Here is a 16,709-nt window from a genome sequence, read left to right as displayed (position 1 = left end):
ACCCTGACCTCCCATAGTAGACGTTTCCTCCAACGGAGTAGGAGAGGTACTGTTACAGCGGCAGGGGAGCCCCCGAGACTCCATCCATGTGCTTTCTTTTCCAAGAATCTGTCCCAGACGGAGTGGAATTACGATATTGGAAATCATGAACTCCTGGCTATTAAGCTGGCTTTGAAAGAATGGAGACACTGGCTGGAGGGAGAAAGACAGCCTTTCAAGTTAATAACAGACCATCGCAATCTCATTGAGGTTTCTTCAAGAAGCTCCCCAACTCATTACCCATCAAGCTCGTTGGGCCCTCTTCCTCGCTTGATTCAACTTTCACAGTTTCGCAATTATGGCCAACCAGAGGACATTGTCTCAGGCCGAGGACCCCAGTTTATATGCTGAGTATGGAGGTCTTTCAATTACTGGGAGTTTCCATGCGCCTATCGTCAGGCTATCATCCACAGTCCAAAGAGCAAACAGAATAATCCAAGAGATTGGACAATATCTGCGGTCACATGAACTGCTATCTTCCCTGGGATGAGTATGCTCAGAATTCTACTCTACAGGATTAACACCTTTTCAATACATACACTGTTTCCAACCGCCCCTGCTTCCCTAATCAGTTGAGCCATTGGAAGCTCCAGCTGTGAACGACTGGTTCCAGGAGATTGAGAGGATCTAGGACTCAGCTCACATCCATCTGCAGAGGGCAGTATTGAGGCACAAGAGCCAGGCTGATGCCAGAAGATCTGCAACTCCCATTGACGACCCTGGTCAGAGGGTCTTGCTTTCCATCAGGGACATCCGCCTCCGACTGCCCTTTCCCCACTACATCTCCATTCACCATTCAGAGACAAATAAACAAGTCACTTACCAGATGAACTTGTCTTACACTTACACCCACCTTGTCTCTTCTCCCACAGTCTGGCACAGCTGATGTACCTCCTCCAGTTGAATCAGACGAGGGGCTCATCTACACTGTCCGAGACATTTTGTACTCCCCATGACGGGGTTGTCTCGAACTATATCACTGACTGGAAGAGATGGGGGAGTCACAGACTCAGCCCGACATCAGCACCAGATCCTTCAGCTCTACACACTCGTTCCAACTCACCCAAACTCTGTTATATACTCACCAGTCTTCACACATGCTTTTTCTGGTCTCGTCACTCACTACTGTGCCTTGTGGATACTTACTGATCTTGATCATCCTCGTCTTCCTTGTATTGACAATTTTCATTTTCAAAGAGACTTTCAATAACCAGCTAAGTGGTGACTCAGTGACTTTCTCTGCTACAGTTTGCTCACCTGATTCATTTCTTGTCTTTACAAGCTACAATAAAGAAGCTGTATCTGTGAATCTGCTGTCTCCTCTTCTGTTGTGACACGATTAAAGCAGCATTGCTCGTTTATATCTGTAATCTCCAGACAGGTAAAACGAACAAAGACATTGATAATAACAATATTCAAATACTCACATACAATAATATAGTTCCCCAAGCACAAGAGAAAAAAATTAAAACATGCATAAATAAAAATGATTACAGATTTGAGGTCCACGCAATGTCAAACACAGAAAACTATTTTCCTTCAGATGAGAATCACGTCAGACTGAAACTAACGCAGCTGCTGTTTGAGCTTCAGTGTTTTTATAGAACCAACATTTAGAAAAACAAACAGTGAATCTGATGCAGAAAGAACTGAAATCTTAAAAACACATTTAAAACTCATCAACAATATGCCACAAACAGAAGAAAACAAGGTGAAACATCTTCAACAGTTTCAGTCCACAAATATGAAAAGACAAACTCTTCAAAACTGCTTCAGTGATAAATGACAGATGCGCTGAGGTGAGGCTGCTCTATAATAAAGACAAGTGAAACTATCATCAGCTAAAACAACCACGCATCTTTAAATGTTTATGCATGATGTGACCATCTATCTCTTTTTTTGGCTGATTAATTCACACTCAACAATGCTACTTTGAGCTACAGTAGGCATCAACTTCCTGTAAGTCAATGACATAATTTTCAACAGAAATAAACTGGCCAATAGCGTGTTAAAACATCTTAATGCAACAGTTTCATCTTGTCACGAGATCCTGTGAGCGTTTCGCTCTGCTCTCTCCTGTAAAGGCCCCGATATACTTCGAGCTCAATCGAAGAACAAACTGATGTGACATCATTTCGAAAATAAAATCAAGCCAAAATAAACTCCAAATGAAGTTCGTTTTGGCCTAATTTTGTTTTTGAAATGACGTCACATCAGTTGTAAACAGCTTTCCAAAGTGAACTTTCCAGAAAAGTTTGCTACAGCTGGTAAACAACTTTGCACTACCATTGGTCTATGGCGATTACGTAATAGGTAGGTGTGTGTTAAGGCTCCGCCTTCTTTTTCATGGAAATCTTTTCAGATTCATTTCTCCTGTTCAGTCCTTCAAGGTCAGACATCCATGAGTCAAAACATGAACGTTGATGAAACGATGAAACAAAAGATGAAACTGTTTTTCATGTTCAATACTGTAAAGCTGCTTGAGTTTAAAGTGCTCATGGATTTTTGCTCTAAGTCAGGGGTCGGCAACCCAAAATGTTCAAAGAGCCATATTGGACCAAAAAAACAAAAAACAAATCTGTCTGGAGCCGCAAAAAATTAAAAGCCTTATATAAGCCTTATATGAAGGCAACACAGGATGTAAGTGTATATTAGCTATATTAGCCTACTATCAAAATGACTAAGTAGGCTACAAATACATAATTAGGTATTCCTGAGGTATATATTTAAAAACTGCTGAAAGCTGCAAAAACAAGAAGCAAATGGATCGGTGCAATTCACAGAAACAGCTGGACTCCAGCAGAGAAACATGGATTTGCAGGTATCATTTTGTCAAATTGTTGGATTTTGAGGTAAAATCATTCCATATATATTGTATTGTTATATATTATGTTGACAAATCATCAATTAAATATCTACCATCTTATATTCTGCATAATTGTGTGTTTTAAAATAAACATTGACAAAAACTATACTATAAAACTATATATGTTTTAGGGCTGGACAATATGACGATATATGTAACACTGATATAAGTGATTACGCGGATTTAAACCTTGTAGTTATATAAAATATTCACAGGCAGATTTGCTTTATTTCCCTGGCGTCAAATCAGGCACATATAAATGTCAGGAAACACGACTCCTGGCTACATGTCAATATCCTCCTGGCTGCATGTCTATGGATTAGGTTTATTTGACAAGTTGTAAGAAACACTTTCGAGTCCAACCTTTAGTGTAATTCGTTTGTTTTTACTCGCTTTTTCGCAGTTTCCCCCATTAAATCCAGTCATGCAACAGGTTCTTTTGCCACTCAGTCCAGCTGAGGGAGCGCGCTTTCGGCGGGAAAGTGGCGTCGATGCATACTGGTGCGTGACTGGCCCTGCGTCCCAATGTTCATACTATCCATCCTAAATAGTATGTGAGATTAAAATAAGTGTGTCCCAAAGCATAGTATGTTGAAAAGAGTATGCCAAAAGTCCCCGGATGATCTACTATTTCCGGTAGATTTTCGAAGTGTGGATCCGTGCACACTATAAAAGGCTAATATTGCCCACAACCCATTGCGCGTTGGACGCGGATTCAGTTCAGAACTACAAACACGAGTAAAAAGTGTTAAAAAACTACAAAACATGGCGGATATGTGCGATCGACACTGAGAGGTTTGAGTGACTAATAATCAGTTCAACCTGATAGAAAATATTTATTTAATGTTATCTGTGTTATTTTTCATCTGCAAAACCAATGTGGACTTTTATAAATATCCGAATGGCCATTAACTTTTAAATGCATCATTATGCATTAATATGAGGAGAGTTCTCCACATGAAAGACTCGCGACTGCATATCAACATGCTGCATTTCACTCCGATACGGTAGGAAATTAGCTAAATGAAATGTGGAGGATGTAAGATGATTGACAGGTCAGTTAACGGTGACAGGATGCGACAGAGAGAAAAGACGCGATTGTATGACGTGATAGTATGTCCCAAAGCTTGCCTACTCTTTTGCTACACACTCAAAAGTAAGTACTTTTTGTTCACAGAAAGAGTACATACTTTTAGGGCGTAGTATACGTAGGCGAATTGGGACGCAGCATGGATTTAATGCGCCGCGCTGAAACGTGTGTCCCAGGCTATGACGCAAATCTTCGTTGACAGAAATGTTGAAATTTAATATTTATTATACACATTTTTACAGCATTGGAAAACATTAAGAATGTTTGTGTCCTGTTTGTCCTCCTACAGAAACCAAATGAAAACAAAAAATATATCCCCCCTTCCATCTTTTTCCATTTTTATACATTTTTGAAAAAGCTCCAGGGAGCCACTAGGGGGGCGCTAAAGAGCCGCGGGTTGCCGACCTCCGAACTAAGTGAATGAAAACATCCTGACTCAATTAAACGAGTCATTTGTAAAACGAATCCCAAGCTGTTTTGTAGTGACGTCACAACGAAACATTAACAAATTGCTTATCGAGTGTGCCATGCAGACGCCAGGGAAAATTATTTTTTTCAACAATAACACAGCAGTACAGTCTTTTGTTGTGTTCCCATCATTTTACTGACGACTGCTTCTCAAACCTCGGGGAGTTAAAAAATGTGTCGATTAATGCAGCTCATCTGTCTTATTAATTGGAGTAATGATCAAGGATGGAGCAGGACTTTTGTTTACAAAGTGTAATGCATTATCAGCTATTCACGTTCAGCTAATGTGGGAGTTTACAACATAGCTGTGGGCTCGGTTCACTTACATAACTGTAAAACAACAGGTTTTTCCCTCTGCGTTTTATTATTACAGTAGAGTGGAGCTCTATCTGTATTTTAATAGGATATAAAGATTGCATTGTAATGTCAATTAATGAAAAAAAGTCTGGCCTAAATGTTTATCTTGTGTTTGAGGTTTTCAGCTTCTCTTAGCATTCTGATACAGTTCTCACAGGTGCACCTACATGAAGTATAACAGTGACGCTGCTATCCTGTCTTATAAATAACGCAAACTAAGGTGACACTTACCATACGCTCCAGTCGTGATTGCGAATCAGTTTCTGGTTAATCGACTACTACAGACGTTTCATCATCGCGCTCTGGCTCAAATTAATACGGTAAAATTGATGATCTTTTCTGTCTATATTGTATACAATGTCTTGTGAATTGATATAGCTGTCATTCAGTTATGGCAATGGGCGCGCGATGCACGCAGTAGACCAATCACAAAGGATTGGGCCATCTGACCAATCAGAGCAGTGTAGGCTCACGGAAAGGAGGGGTTTAGAGAGACTGATTCTTCAAACTGCTTCTAACGAATCGTTTACGAACTGAGGTGAAATTAAATGTATATTATGAGAAAATGTTTTTTGACCTTGCATGCATGTAAACCTGGAGAGTCCCAAAACAATATAAACAAAGCAATCCATTTTAAAATATTTAATTTGATCTCCTGAAGTGGACAAACTAACTTTCAAAAGGTTAAGCACCACCTTTCACTGACCCTTAGGAACATTAAAGGATATGTTCACTTTCAAATAAAATTTTCCTGATAATTTACTCACCCCCATGTCATCCAAGATGTTCATGTCATTCTTTCTTCAGTCAAAAAGAAGTTAAGGTTTTTGATGAAAACATTCCAGGATTATTCTCCTTATAGTGGACTTCACTGGCAGAAAATTACAGTTTCAGTGCAGCTTCAAAGGGCTTTAAACGATACCAGACGAGGAATAAGGGTCTTATCTAGTGAAACCACCACTCATTTTCTAAAATAAAAATTTAAAATTATATACGTTTTAACTATAAACACTCGTCTTGAACTAGCTCTCTTCTTCTTCTTCTCTATTAGAATTTCAGCAGTGTAGACGCTGCTAAGTGCATTACTGCCCTCCACAGGTCAAAGTTTGAACTAATTGTTATATACTTACACTAGCATATTGTATATGACAATTTAGTTCAAACTTTGACCTGTGGATGGCAGTAATATGCTTAGCAGCATCTACACTGCTGAAATTCTAATAGAGAAGAAGAAGAAGAGAGCTAGTTCAAGACGAGTGTTTATAGTTAAATTGTTTTTTAGAAAACGAGTGATGGTTTCTCTAGATAAGACCCTTATTTCTCATCTGGGATTGTGTAGAATGCTTTGAAGCTGCACTGAAACTGTAATTTTGAAAGTGAACTAATCTTTTAAAAAGAGAATAATACAGTCACTTTAAATCAAAATTAAGTTGAAAGAATGTTTGAGGAACATTATACCTTTTAAAAACCTTCCTCTAACACTGGAAATGTTTTACCAGAACCAACACTGAATATTTAGGGAACGCTCTTGTTAGCTAGGTAAGCGCCTATTGTCAAATGTTTGAATGTGTTTTGTCATTTATCACATCAGTTGATCTATAACACACGATGCACCAGCATCAACAGTAGTCAAAGCATGAAAGCACGTCTGAATTTAGCAGTGAACCTTCTGATCTTACTGGTGTTGTCGTACACTTCAAAGGATTCAAATCAATCGCCTTTCATATTTGAATTTTATGGACGTTCTTACTACATTCTATAGGCTTTATCACACAGTGAGTTGTTGCCCTGCGTCATATTCATCATCAGTCAACTGTGTGAATCACGGGGGTAAGGCAAGTGTGTTAAATGGGTAAAAAATTTGAATGTGTTATTTTTTCCATAATTAATCTTATTAACGCATTAAATTCCCAGCCCTAAAAAAATGTTTCCAGTAGTATAAGAAGAATGAACTTGATAATCATTTACAAAAAATGTATTAAATAATGTTTTAATAAATGTTTTTAATAAATATAATGAAACACAGAGAGACTCTTGAACCTCAGAGTAAGAAAACTTTATTGATAAAGTCAAGCAAATACATATATAACAAATATAGTAAAGAGAGATTTGTGTCTCTTATCTGAGGAAAATATAAACAATAAAGCCATTCAATTGAACTGTAAAAATCTGACACAAAAAAGCAGACAGAGAGAGATATATATTGTATTTCAGTGTGTTTGCGTTCAGCCAGTAGAGGAGCTTCATTATTACTATTAGAGACGTCTGATCTGAACACCATTAACCAGCTCTGACTGAACAATAATAACCCTGAAATAAAGCATGTTATACTAACTAATCTAGCATGAGCAACGCAATCTTTGGTATCTTCAGTATATTTATCCTTACAAACATTTGCATTTGATATTTTGAGCATTAATGGTGGAAATGAGCCGCCAATAAATGAACATCGATACCAGCAGATGAATATAAAGCCAATAAAATAAATGAATGATTGAAATAGTTATGAGAAATTACATCATTTAGTTTCCTGATGTGTGAATCTGTTCTTGATCTCGTTCAGCTCTGCTGGATCTGATGTCATAAACCAGAATAATGACAGTAGCCACGCCCACCAGAGCAGAGAGGACCAATCGGATCACAGCTTCAGTAGGACCACAACAGTGGACAGAGTCTGAGGAATAAAAACATCAAACTGAGATCAGATCAGTCAATAAACACTAATATCAGCGCTGACATCAACTAATATTTCTGAATTAAAAAGAAAGAAATATGAACTTATTTTTGGTTTAGTTTGTTAAGTGTGTGTTTATACGTTTTGTCATCTCAAAGTAAATGATTCAGTAATTCAATATGTAAACAGTAAATAAGAATATTTGATGAACAAGATAAATGATCTCTACTCACTATAGACAGAAACTCTGAATGTTTCAGATGAGAATTCTGATGAATACATCACTAGTTCATAATCTCCATCATGTTCAGTTGTGATGTTTGTGATGGTCAGAGATCCAGTTTGATTGTCCAGCTTCAGTCTGTCTCTGAATCTCCCATCAAGAACATCATCATATACAGTGAAGCTGTTGAACCGTTTACTGGTGAGAGCTATTAAAGTGTTTTTAAACCTCCACAAATTCTCACGATCTATAAGATCAGAGTTTAGAGTGACTGAATCTCCCTCCTTCACTGACACTTCCTTCACTTCATCTGAATCATCAAACACACATGAAGAACAAACAGAAACAGGGTTTGTCACATTAATGCTGTTAAATAATGTTTTACTAAACTAAATATTTTAACATTTAAGTTTTAAAATAATATCATTTTTGAACTCACCAAAGATAGTGAGAATAAACCTCTCGGTCACTCTGTTGATCTGTAGTTCATAAACTCCAGCATTTTTAGTTCTGATGTTTGTGATGGTCAGAGATCCAGTTTGATTGTCCAACTTCAGTCTGTTTCTGAATCTATAATCATTATGTACACTGAATATGTCGTACTGTTTATTGATATCAGCTATTGAAGCGAAATGATTTCCATTTCCAAACATCCAGTAAATCTGATCATCATCCGTCATCTCAGTAAGATCAGAGTTTAGAGTGACTGAATCTCCTTTATTCACTGATATTACAGCTGTATCATAAAAAACACACATGGACAACAAACAGAAACAGGGTTCAACACAGATTATGACAGTAATTTACAGAAGTAAATAGTTTGATGTTTAAATTGTAAATGAATATCATCATTAAACTGAAGCAAAATGGAGTTTGGATTAATAATTGTATCTTCATGATTAAAACGTAAAACAGGTGAAAAGAATATTGGAATATTTATCTCACCAAAGACAATGAGATTGAAACTATTTCTCACACTGTTGATCTCTAGTTCATAACGTCCTTCATGTTCAGTTCTGGTGTTTGTGATGGTCAGAGATCCAGTTTGATTGTCCAGCTTCAGTCTGTCTCTGAATCTCCCATCAAGAACATCATCATATACAGTGAATCTGTCGGCCGTTACATTGATTTCAGCTATTAAAGTGTTTTCAAACCTCCACTGAATCACATCATCATCCTTCATTTCAGTACGATCAGAGTTTAGAGTGACTGAATCTCCTTTATCCACAATCACGTTATAACCAAACACTCCTGAAGAACAGTTTTTCAAAGATTAAAGCTTTAAAATCATTCTTGTTGGTTTGATGAAGCTTCACTAAAATACTTTAGTTCATTAAATGTTAATAAGTTAATATTCTGCAGAAGCACAAAAACAAATGATGATGAATGAAAAATAGATTTATATGTGGAACAATAACTATATAAAGACACTTTACTAATGCTGTTGATTATCTGAGCTTCATATTTGTTTATTTATTGAATCTATCCTGAACAACTGAATATAGACTCAATTCAAATTTGATGACAGTAAAATCAGTTTAATTATTTCTATATGAGAAAAAGTTAATTTTAATCTCCTCTGACTAATTTTATAATCAGTAATTTATCACATACCAGAACAGAAACAGCTGAAGTCATAAAAACACATTTAAACTCACCATCCAGACGCCACAAACACAAACAGAGAAAAACTAATTTCAGAAACATTTTCTTCATCAGTTTCAGTCCACAATATGAAAAGACAAACTCTTCAAAACTGGATCAGTAATAAATGACAGACGCACTGATGTGAGAGAGGGTTTTTAGAGTTGTGAAACTCCACCTTTGCAGTTTGACACTGCTGATGTGACCGTCAGTGTTTGCTTGTTTTCTGCTGATTATTTCACACTCAGTGTCACTTCAAGATCCAGGCTGCAACTTACTGTAGATCCTGTTCGATGGTGTTTGTGAGGGCCAGGATTTATGCCACACATGATTCTTATGTTTCATCTTTGCATTGATTAATAAATGAAAATACTTTTCTATATTGGTGAACTTTAATATCTGTACTGAGTCACAGGCTTATTTGACTTAATGTTAAAACATTAAAACCAGTCAGTTAAAAACCATCTAATCTGTAATGTTAAAACAGTTAAAACTGTTAAAGTTCAATTTTTGATTAAAATGACTTGAAATGATTGGTACCTGGTGTGTTGCAGGAACAGACCAGCCTAGTGAAGGTTCAAATGGGAAAGTTTTTATGGGAATTCTAAAGGTGAAAATGTACCAACTTTTACATATTAGAGGGACATAGAAAAATGTGACGTTCTGATCAATGTGATTTTGATTTAACAGAGTTATTTTTGCATTAGCTAAAGTTTATCCATGGCTCTAAATTTAGTTAAATGTATTATGTTTGTTCAAGGGTTTGTGTTGTTATTGTTTTGAGAATTTGTATGGTTTTGTTTTTTCTTTTCTGTTTAAGTGGCGCTTGCCTCTTATAAATTCAGTGTATGTCTTCTCTGAAGCTCTTCTGGATCTGATGTCATAAACCAGAACAACAACAGCCCCGCCCACCAGAGCAGAGAGGACCAATCAGATCACAGCTTCTCAGAAGAGTTACGCCTACTGGGTCATTCCAGTATACAATAACAATAATGCTGTCACAGACACGCCAGCACCCACCAATCACAACGCACACCCTCTCCTGAGTACTAATCACTCACACCTGCACGCAATCATCTCACCAATCAACCCACACATGAAAGACACTCACACATAGTCACTCACCATCCAGTCTCGTTCGCAACAAGGACTACTTGTTGCATACCTGTATGCTTACCTCAAGGACTACTATTGCTACTTACCTGTCTCCAGCGATCTCCAGTTACCTCGTGTGTCTCCATCGTGTGTGTGAGGTTCAACTGTCTTCTGTGTCTCAACTGCTCCAGCGACCATCACCGGTATTCACGCTGCAAACCACAAAAGGACAATATCAATATTCATTCATCTATCACTCTGATTACTGCATCACTTACTCACCTGTGTTCGACGATTACCTCTGCTTGTGTCAATAAATTACCTGAACTGTGATCTTCTGTCTCTGAGCCATCTGTATTGTAACAGAAGACCGGATCAAGACCAACCGACACAAGCATGAGTCATCCTGATCCTGACCTGGTGGATGCTTTGCATCGGAACACTCACCGTGCACCCAGCTCCCACTCCAGCACCACCAGCAATCACTTCCGTAAACACCGCCATCAGTCCTTCGCCGCTGTTGTACGCCAGTCCCATGGCCAAACCGGTGCCCTTCTCTGGTTCGGCGGAGGATTGCAACGGATTTCTCCTCCAATGCTCACTGGTCCTGGAGATGCAACCGCACATTTCCCACCGAGCAATACAAAGTTGCGTTCATTATCTCGCAGCTGAGCGGCAAAGCACTTCATTGGGCCGATTCCATCTGGTCCCAGAATCATCCAGATATCCGGTCCTACTACAGTTCCGTCGATCACTTTAAAGAAGTGTTTGGAAGACCAGCCTGGAATTCATCTATTGGTGAGAAACTTTAAACCTTGAAGCAAGGAAAAATGTCTGTTAATGAATAGGCTCTTCAATTCAGAACTCTCGCTGCCAAGAGCGGATGGAATGAACAAGTGCTTCTAACAACATATCGACAAGGATTGGATCCTCAAGTGCAGTTGTATCTCGCTGCATACGAGGATACCATCGGCTTTGAACGGTTTATCCAGTTCTCCATCCGCTTCGCCACTCGTATGCAGTCGTGTCTCGAAGAGCACCAGGGCCAGCCACAGCACAACACCGTCCTCTGCCGACCAGAATCCGTCAGCCCTCCAGAACCAGCCCACGAACCCATGCAAGTGGAAACAACTCGTCTTACTCCCACTGAATGGCAGAGAAGGAATCTGCACTTATATTGTGGTGCTCCTGGGCATGTAATCTCCGCATGCCCCATTCGTCCTCCTCATCCCATAATGAGTGCCATCTTCACCTTCTATAAATAAGATTGTGAAGCTTACTGCTGCTGATGTTTCCATTCCAGTTAGCGCACTCCTATATTCTGGGTCAGCAGGCAACTTCATCTCCAGCGCCCTCTGCCGTCAGCTCAACCTCAAGACCACAGCTATGCCTGCTACCTACCAGATCCACTCGATAACTGGAAAACCTGTAAGCAGACGGCAAGTTAGTAGAAGTGTCGGCCCCCTACTACTTTAAATCGGTGTACTTCATGTGGAGAAGATTTTGTTGCTGGTTCTGGAAGGATCCAGATTTTGTTACGTGAGGGGGACGAGTGGAAGACCGCCTTCGTCACGCCCACAGGACGCCCAGATTTTAGGGCGTCCGTGGTTGGAGCAGCACAATCCCATCCTCTCCTGGAAGACCGGCGAAGTCCTGAAGTGGGGCGACACCTGTTTTAAAGACTGTTTCTCTGAATTTCCTGTTCCATGTTCTCCAAACTCCATTCATCTCCCTGTCTGTGCAACATCCATTGAGAGTCCACTAGAGAAACCTTCTGTGGAAATACCATCCTGTTACGCCCCCTTCAGTGACATTTTCTGCCCCAAGAGAGCTTCAAAGCTGCCTCCACAGCGGCCATGGGACTGCGCCATCGATCTGCTTCTGGGTGAGTCAGTGCCCAGGGGAAAAATCTATCCCCTGTCCATCCCGGAGGAGAAGGCCATGAAGGAGTACATCGAGGAGGCCCTGGCTCAAGGCTACATCCATCCATCAACTTCCCCTGCTGCTTCCAGCTTCTTCTTGGGCTTGAGGCCTTGTATAGACTATCGAGCTTTCAACAGCATCACCGTCAAGTTCCGGTACCCCCTTCCTCTCGTCCCAGCGGCTCTTGAACATCTCCGTGGTGCCACTGTGTTCAGCAAGTTGGACCTCCGCAGGGCGTATAACCTCATCCGGATATGTGAGGGGGATGAGTGGAAGACCGCCTTTGTCATGCCCACAGGACACTACGAATACCTTGTCGTGCCCTATGGATTGGTCAATGCCCCCTCCGTATTCCAGGACTTCATACATGAGGTGCTCCGGGAGTTTCTTCACAAGTTCATCTTGGTCTACATTGATGACATCTTAATATACTCCCGGAGCATGGCCGAACATCACCACCACATTGCGGAGGTCTTGAAACGCCTGAGGGAATTCCAGATGTTCCTCAAAGCCAAAAAATGCTCCTTCCATCAACCCTCAGTGCAGTTCCTTGGCTACAACATCGACAGCAGTGGCAACCGGATGGAAGAGGGGAAGGTGGCCGCCATCAAGAACTGGCCAACTCCCACCACTGTAAAGGAACTTCAATGTTTCCTTGGCTTCGCCAACTTCTACAGACGGTTTATCCAGAATTACAGTTCCATCTCCAATCCAACCAAGCCCAAGTCTCTGTCCTGGACTACAACAGCTGAAGCAGCCTTCAACACCCTCAAAGAAGCCTTCGCCACCGCTCCTCTCCTGGTCCATCCAGATCCGGACAAGCCCTTCATTGTGGAGGTTGACGCCTCCACCACAGGAGTAGGAGCGGTCCTCTCACAGCAGCAGGGGAATAAAAGCCGCATTCATCCAAGCGCCTTCTTCTCCCGCAAGCTCAATAATTATTTTTCAGCCGACTTTTTACTTCTACTCCTTACATTTTCACTCAATTATCTGTACTTTCTACTTCTTACATTTTAAAAATAGCCTCGTTACTCCTATTTAATTTCGGCTTCTTTTCATACCGGCTTGAGAAAAAAAAAAAATCCAGATAAATTGCGCCACTTGGATAGAGTGAATTTGATTGTGGTTGGATGAGAAGTATAAACATATACCATTCTGACACCCTATTGGTTTGTACGTGATCCATCGTACCTGCACGTCACAAATCACATCACACTCCAGCAAGGACGACAGTGTTGGGGGTCGTTACTCAAAAAAGATTAATTCTTAAAAGTTATTATTTCTCCACTACTGGTTCATTTAGGCTATCAAACGGGTGCTTTCTCTTCATCCTCTGCAAATTAAGCTAGGTAGCTCGGTAGAGAGGCGTTTGAATAAATTAGCGTATACACCGGTTTTTAAACTTTTTTTTTTTTAGTGCGACCCTTTTTATTTATGTGACCCATAGTCATATACAAGTATGTAGCTAAACAAGCCAACGAGTTAACGAGTTAATTTAAAATGAAACTGAAGGTAAACCTGCGTTGCTCTCATGGTGTTATACCTCTCTTTCGGTGAAGTGGAGCAGTGCTCTTGCTGAATGGCACGGATTGCACTACGGACAATTGTACCATTTATATGTTTTTTTTTTTTTTTTCTGTATTTTATATTTTATAATGAACAAGCTGCAATGTCACGTTTCCACTGCTTTGTTGTGTGTCTGCATGAGGCGCGGGTGCGATCTTTGCAGCTGTCTTTGCAGAGGACTTGCCTCATCGTCATGGCAACGGTTCCTGGCCAGGTCAGATTACGTCAGTTTGTTGCCGTTTGTTGGATGCTCAGATGACCAAACAAACGCAAATTAAACATGTTCAGTTTAGTAAAAACAGACTCTGACCAACGCCAACAAGAGTATCACACCTATCCAACAAACTCCAACAGATGAGTTTGTTGGAGTTTGTTGGTGCAGTGTGAACTGAAACAGCTGAAATCTAGCTGCATTTGGCGGGTTGGCGGGTGTTAATGTCAAGCCCTGATTGTTACTAAGCCTGCCCTGGGTACACCAAAACTACCCATATTTTTCTTGTCCGTTGCCCTCACAGATTCCTGCAGTTAAGCTTGGATGTACATTTACATTCCAATAAAGGTCATTGATGACATGTCTCTGAAGTTTGACTTTTTGCATCATTACAATACTTATAGGCAACTAGTCATCATATCTTCCGCTCCACAAAACACATGTTAATGCTCAGTAGTACACATATATGGTGCTTTAATGCAGTGTTTCTCAACTCCAGTCCTCGGGACCCACTGCACATTTTGTATGTATCCCTTATTTAACGCACCTGATTTAGATCATCAGCTCGTTAGGAGAGACTGCATGAACTGAACTAAGTGTGTCAGATAAGAGAGACATACAAAATGTGCAGAGCAGTGGGTCCCGAGGACTGGAGTTGAGAACCACTGCTTTAATGTATTTGCATTGTACTAAAATGCGTTCATTTTCAATGGGCATATATGCGGCTGAAACGGGTAGCCTAGTGCATCCCAAATGTTTCACCATTAACATTTTAATATAACATTATAGTCATTATGGCCTTTAGAAAAATGTTTTTTGAGGAGGTGGAGTACACAATAGGCCCCTGTGGCGCAGCCTAAGCTTTTGTCCTTAATGGCATTTTTTCCCCTACATTACTTTTACTTTTATACTTTAAGTAGTTTTGAAACCAGTACTTTTATACTCTTACTTGAGTAAAAAGCTTGAGTTGATACTTCAACGTCTACAGAAGTATATTTAAACCCTATTATCTATACTTCTACTTGAGTAATGAATGTGAATACTTTTGACACCAGTGACGTCCACATACAGATTCAGTGTTACTGTCTACGGTGAGTCACAATAACAGAGTCATTTCTGCTGCCAGTCTTCATAATAATAATAATTATATTTAATGAAGTGTATTTACGCAAATAATTATTTAATAAATATTAATAATACAATCAAACCACATAATCATTTAAGATCAGCTGAACAGTTATTGATTTACTTTCTTTCACCCTGTTTTTTAGAATAGTCTTTCATTTGGACATTTTGTATGAAATTTTTTCTCTCTGACTGTATAATCTTGTTAAATTTGTCTCTTTTATAAATCTTGAGAAATGAATTAAGATGAAGACTAACAGTATCAGCATTAAACACACAAGTGTAAGATATTACCCATGTGTTGGCCCAGATCTGGCCCACATGCTGCCCTGAATTATGGTCCTTGTGTGGGCCGCTTCTGTTTGCCAGATCTGAGCCACAAGCAAGCCACAGCAATGCCACATGTCAGCCAAGAGCAAATACATAAACCTAAACTGGACCTTATCTGAGCCACAAAATCTGTTTATATTAAATATAGAGTCGTCTCAGATTAAATCAACTGAAGATAAAAGACATTAAATCTCTGAAGATCTGATTAAACATCTCCACAAAGAGCATTACCAGCTTCACTTGCTTTCCGCAACACACGCCTCACGAGCAGCGGGACTTTTATTATGACACAATCGCCGGCGCTGCTTCCGCTTTACCATATGTATTGACAGCACAATTTTTATTGTGAGGTTATGATGTAAAATTATGATAACTACACTGTAGCTGCTACAGTAACTAACAAAATCTATCCAATACTGAAGTTCACATGCCACCATTACATATTGCGTCATGCTATATTGCAATACAATACAGCAAATATAGTTTGACAGTAAATTATCAAATTAATTGATTACTGTTTAGTCAGATGATATGAAAACGATTACCACTTGTTCAACAAATATATACACTCGTGTACATTCAAACACAATAATTGGGCATACATAGCAAACGCAAGTTCAACGATTGGCGCGAGTAGATTACATACAAAGTCAATGCAAAGACGCGATCAGACTATGGATCAGATGCGTCGGGTCTAAAGACGCAATGCCCTGCGTTTGGCGTGTATGCCCCATAATACTAATCGTGTTGATCGTTATAATGGCATACGTTATCTGTAAAGATACGAATCAAATCAACTCACCTGTCGAGTAAAACACAAGCGAGATCGGCATCTCTTTCTAGGTGAAGTTTGTCGTGAAGCTCTCTCCATCTAGAAAACGCAACACCAATATTGATCCTCACTCGTTCTCTCCTCTTGTCCCAAACTCTTCTTGGGTCGTTTGGTTGGCCCGTACGCTTACGTTTACGGGAGCTGTCCTTGTCGACAGAACCAGCGGCAGATGGTAAACAGTAATTATGTTCCATAAATAAGTAACACAATCCACCATAAAATGTGCAAGAAGTAAATAAGGAACTGCTTGAACTTGCTGGACGCTA

At 39.7% G+C, this 16,709-nt stretch overlaps 1 protein-coding gene and 1 pseudogene across 1 annotated transcript; both read right to left on the bottom strand.

Annotated features, from left to right (window-relative positions):
* Positions 1–16,709, bottom strand: part of LOC125262604 — a 66,259-nt pseudogene that overhangs the window by 27,730 nt on the left and 21,820 nt on the right.
* Positions 6,877–14,822, bottom strand: LOC125263341. Its single transcript, XM_048182348.1, has 4 exons — positions 8,663–14,822; positions 8,157–8,453; positions 7,728–8,027; positions 6,877–7,494 (listed from the first exon to the last, which is right to left on the bottom strand). Exons 1-4 carry the CDS (start codon positions 8,898–8,900, stop codon positions 7,343–7,345), a joined length of 987 nt encoding a protein of 328 aa, XP_048038305.1. The 5' UTR covers positions 8,901–14,822; the 3' UTR covers positions 6,877–7,342.

This window comes from Megalobrama amblycephala, linkage group LG2 (assembly GCF_018812025.1).
Source record: "Megalobrama amblycephala isolate DHTTF-2021 linkage group LG2, ASM1881202v1, whole genome shotgun sequence".
NCBI classification, from domain to species: Eukaryota; Metazoa; Chordata; class Actinopteri; order Cypriniformes; family Xenocyprididae; genus Megalobrama; species Megalobrama amblycephala.
The sequence above is the reverse complement of the archived record's forward strand: the minus strand, read 5'-3'. Positions and strand labels throughout refer to the sequence as shown.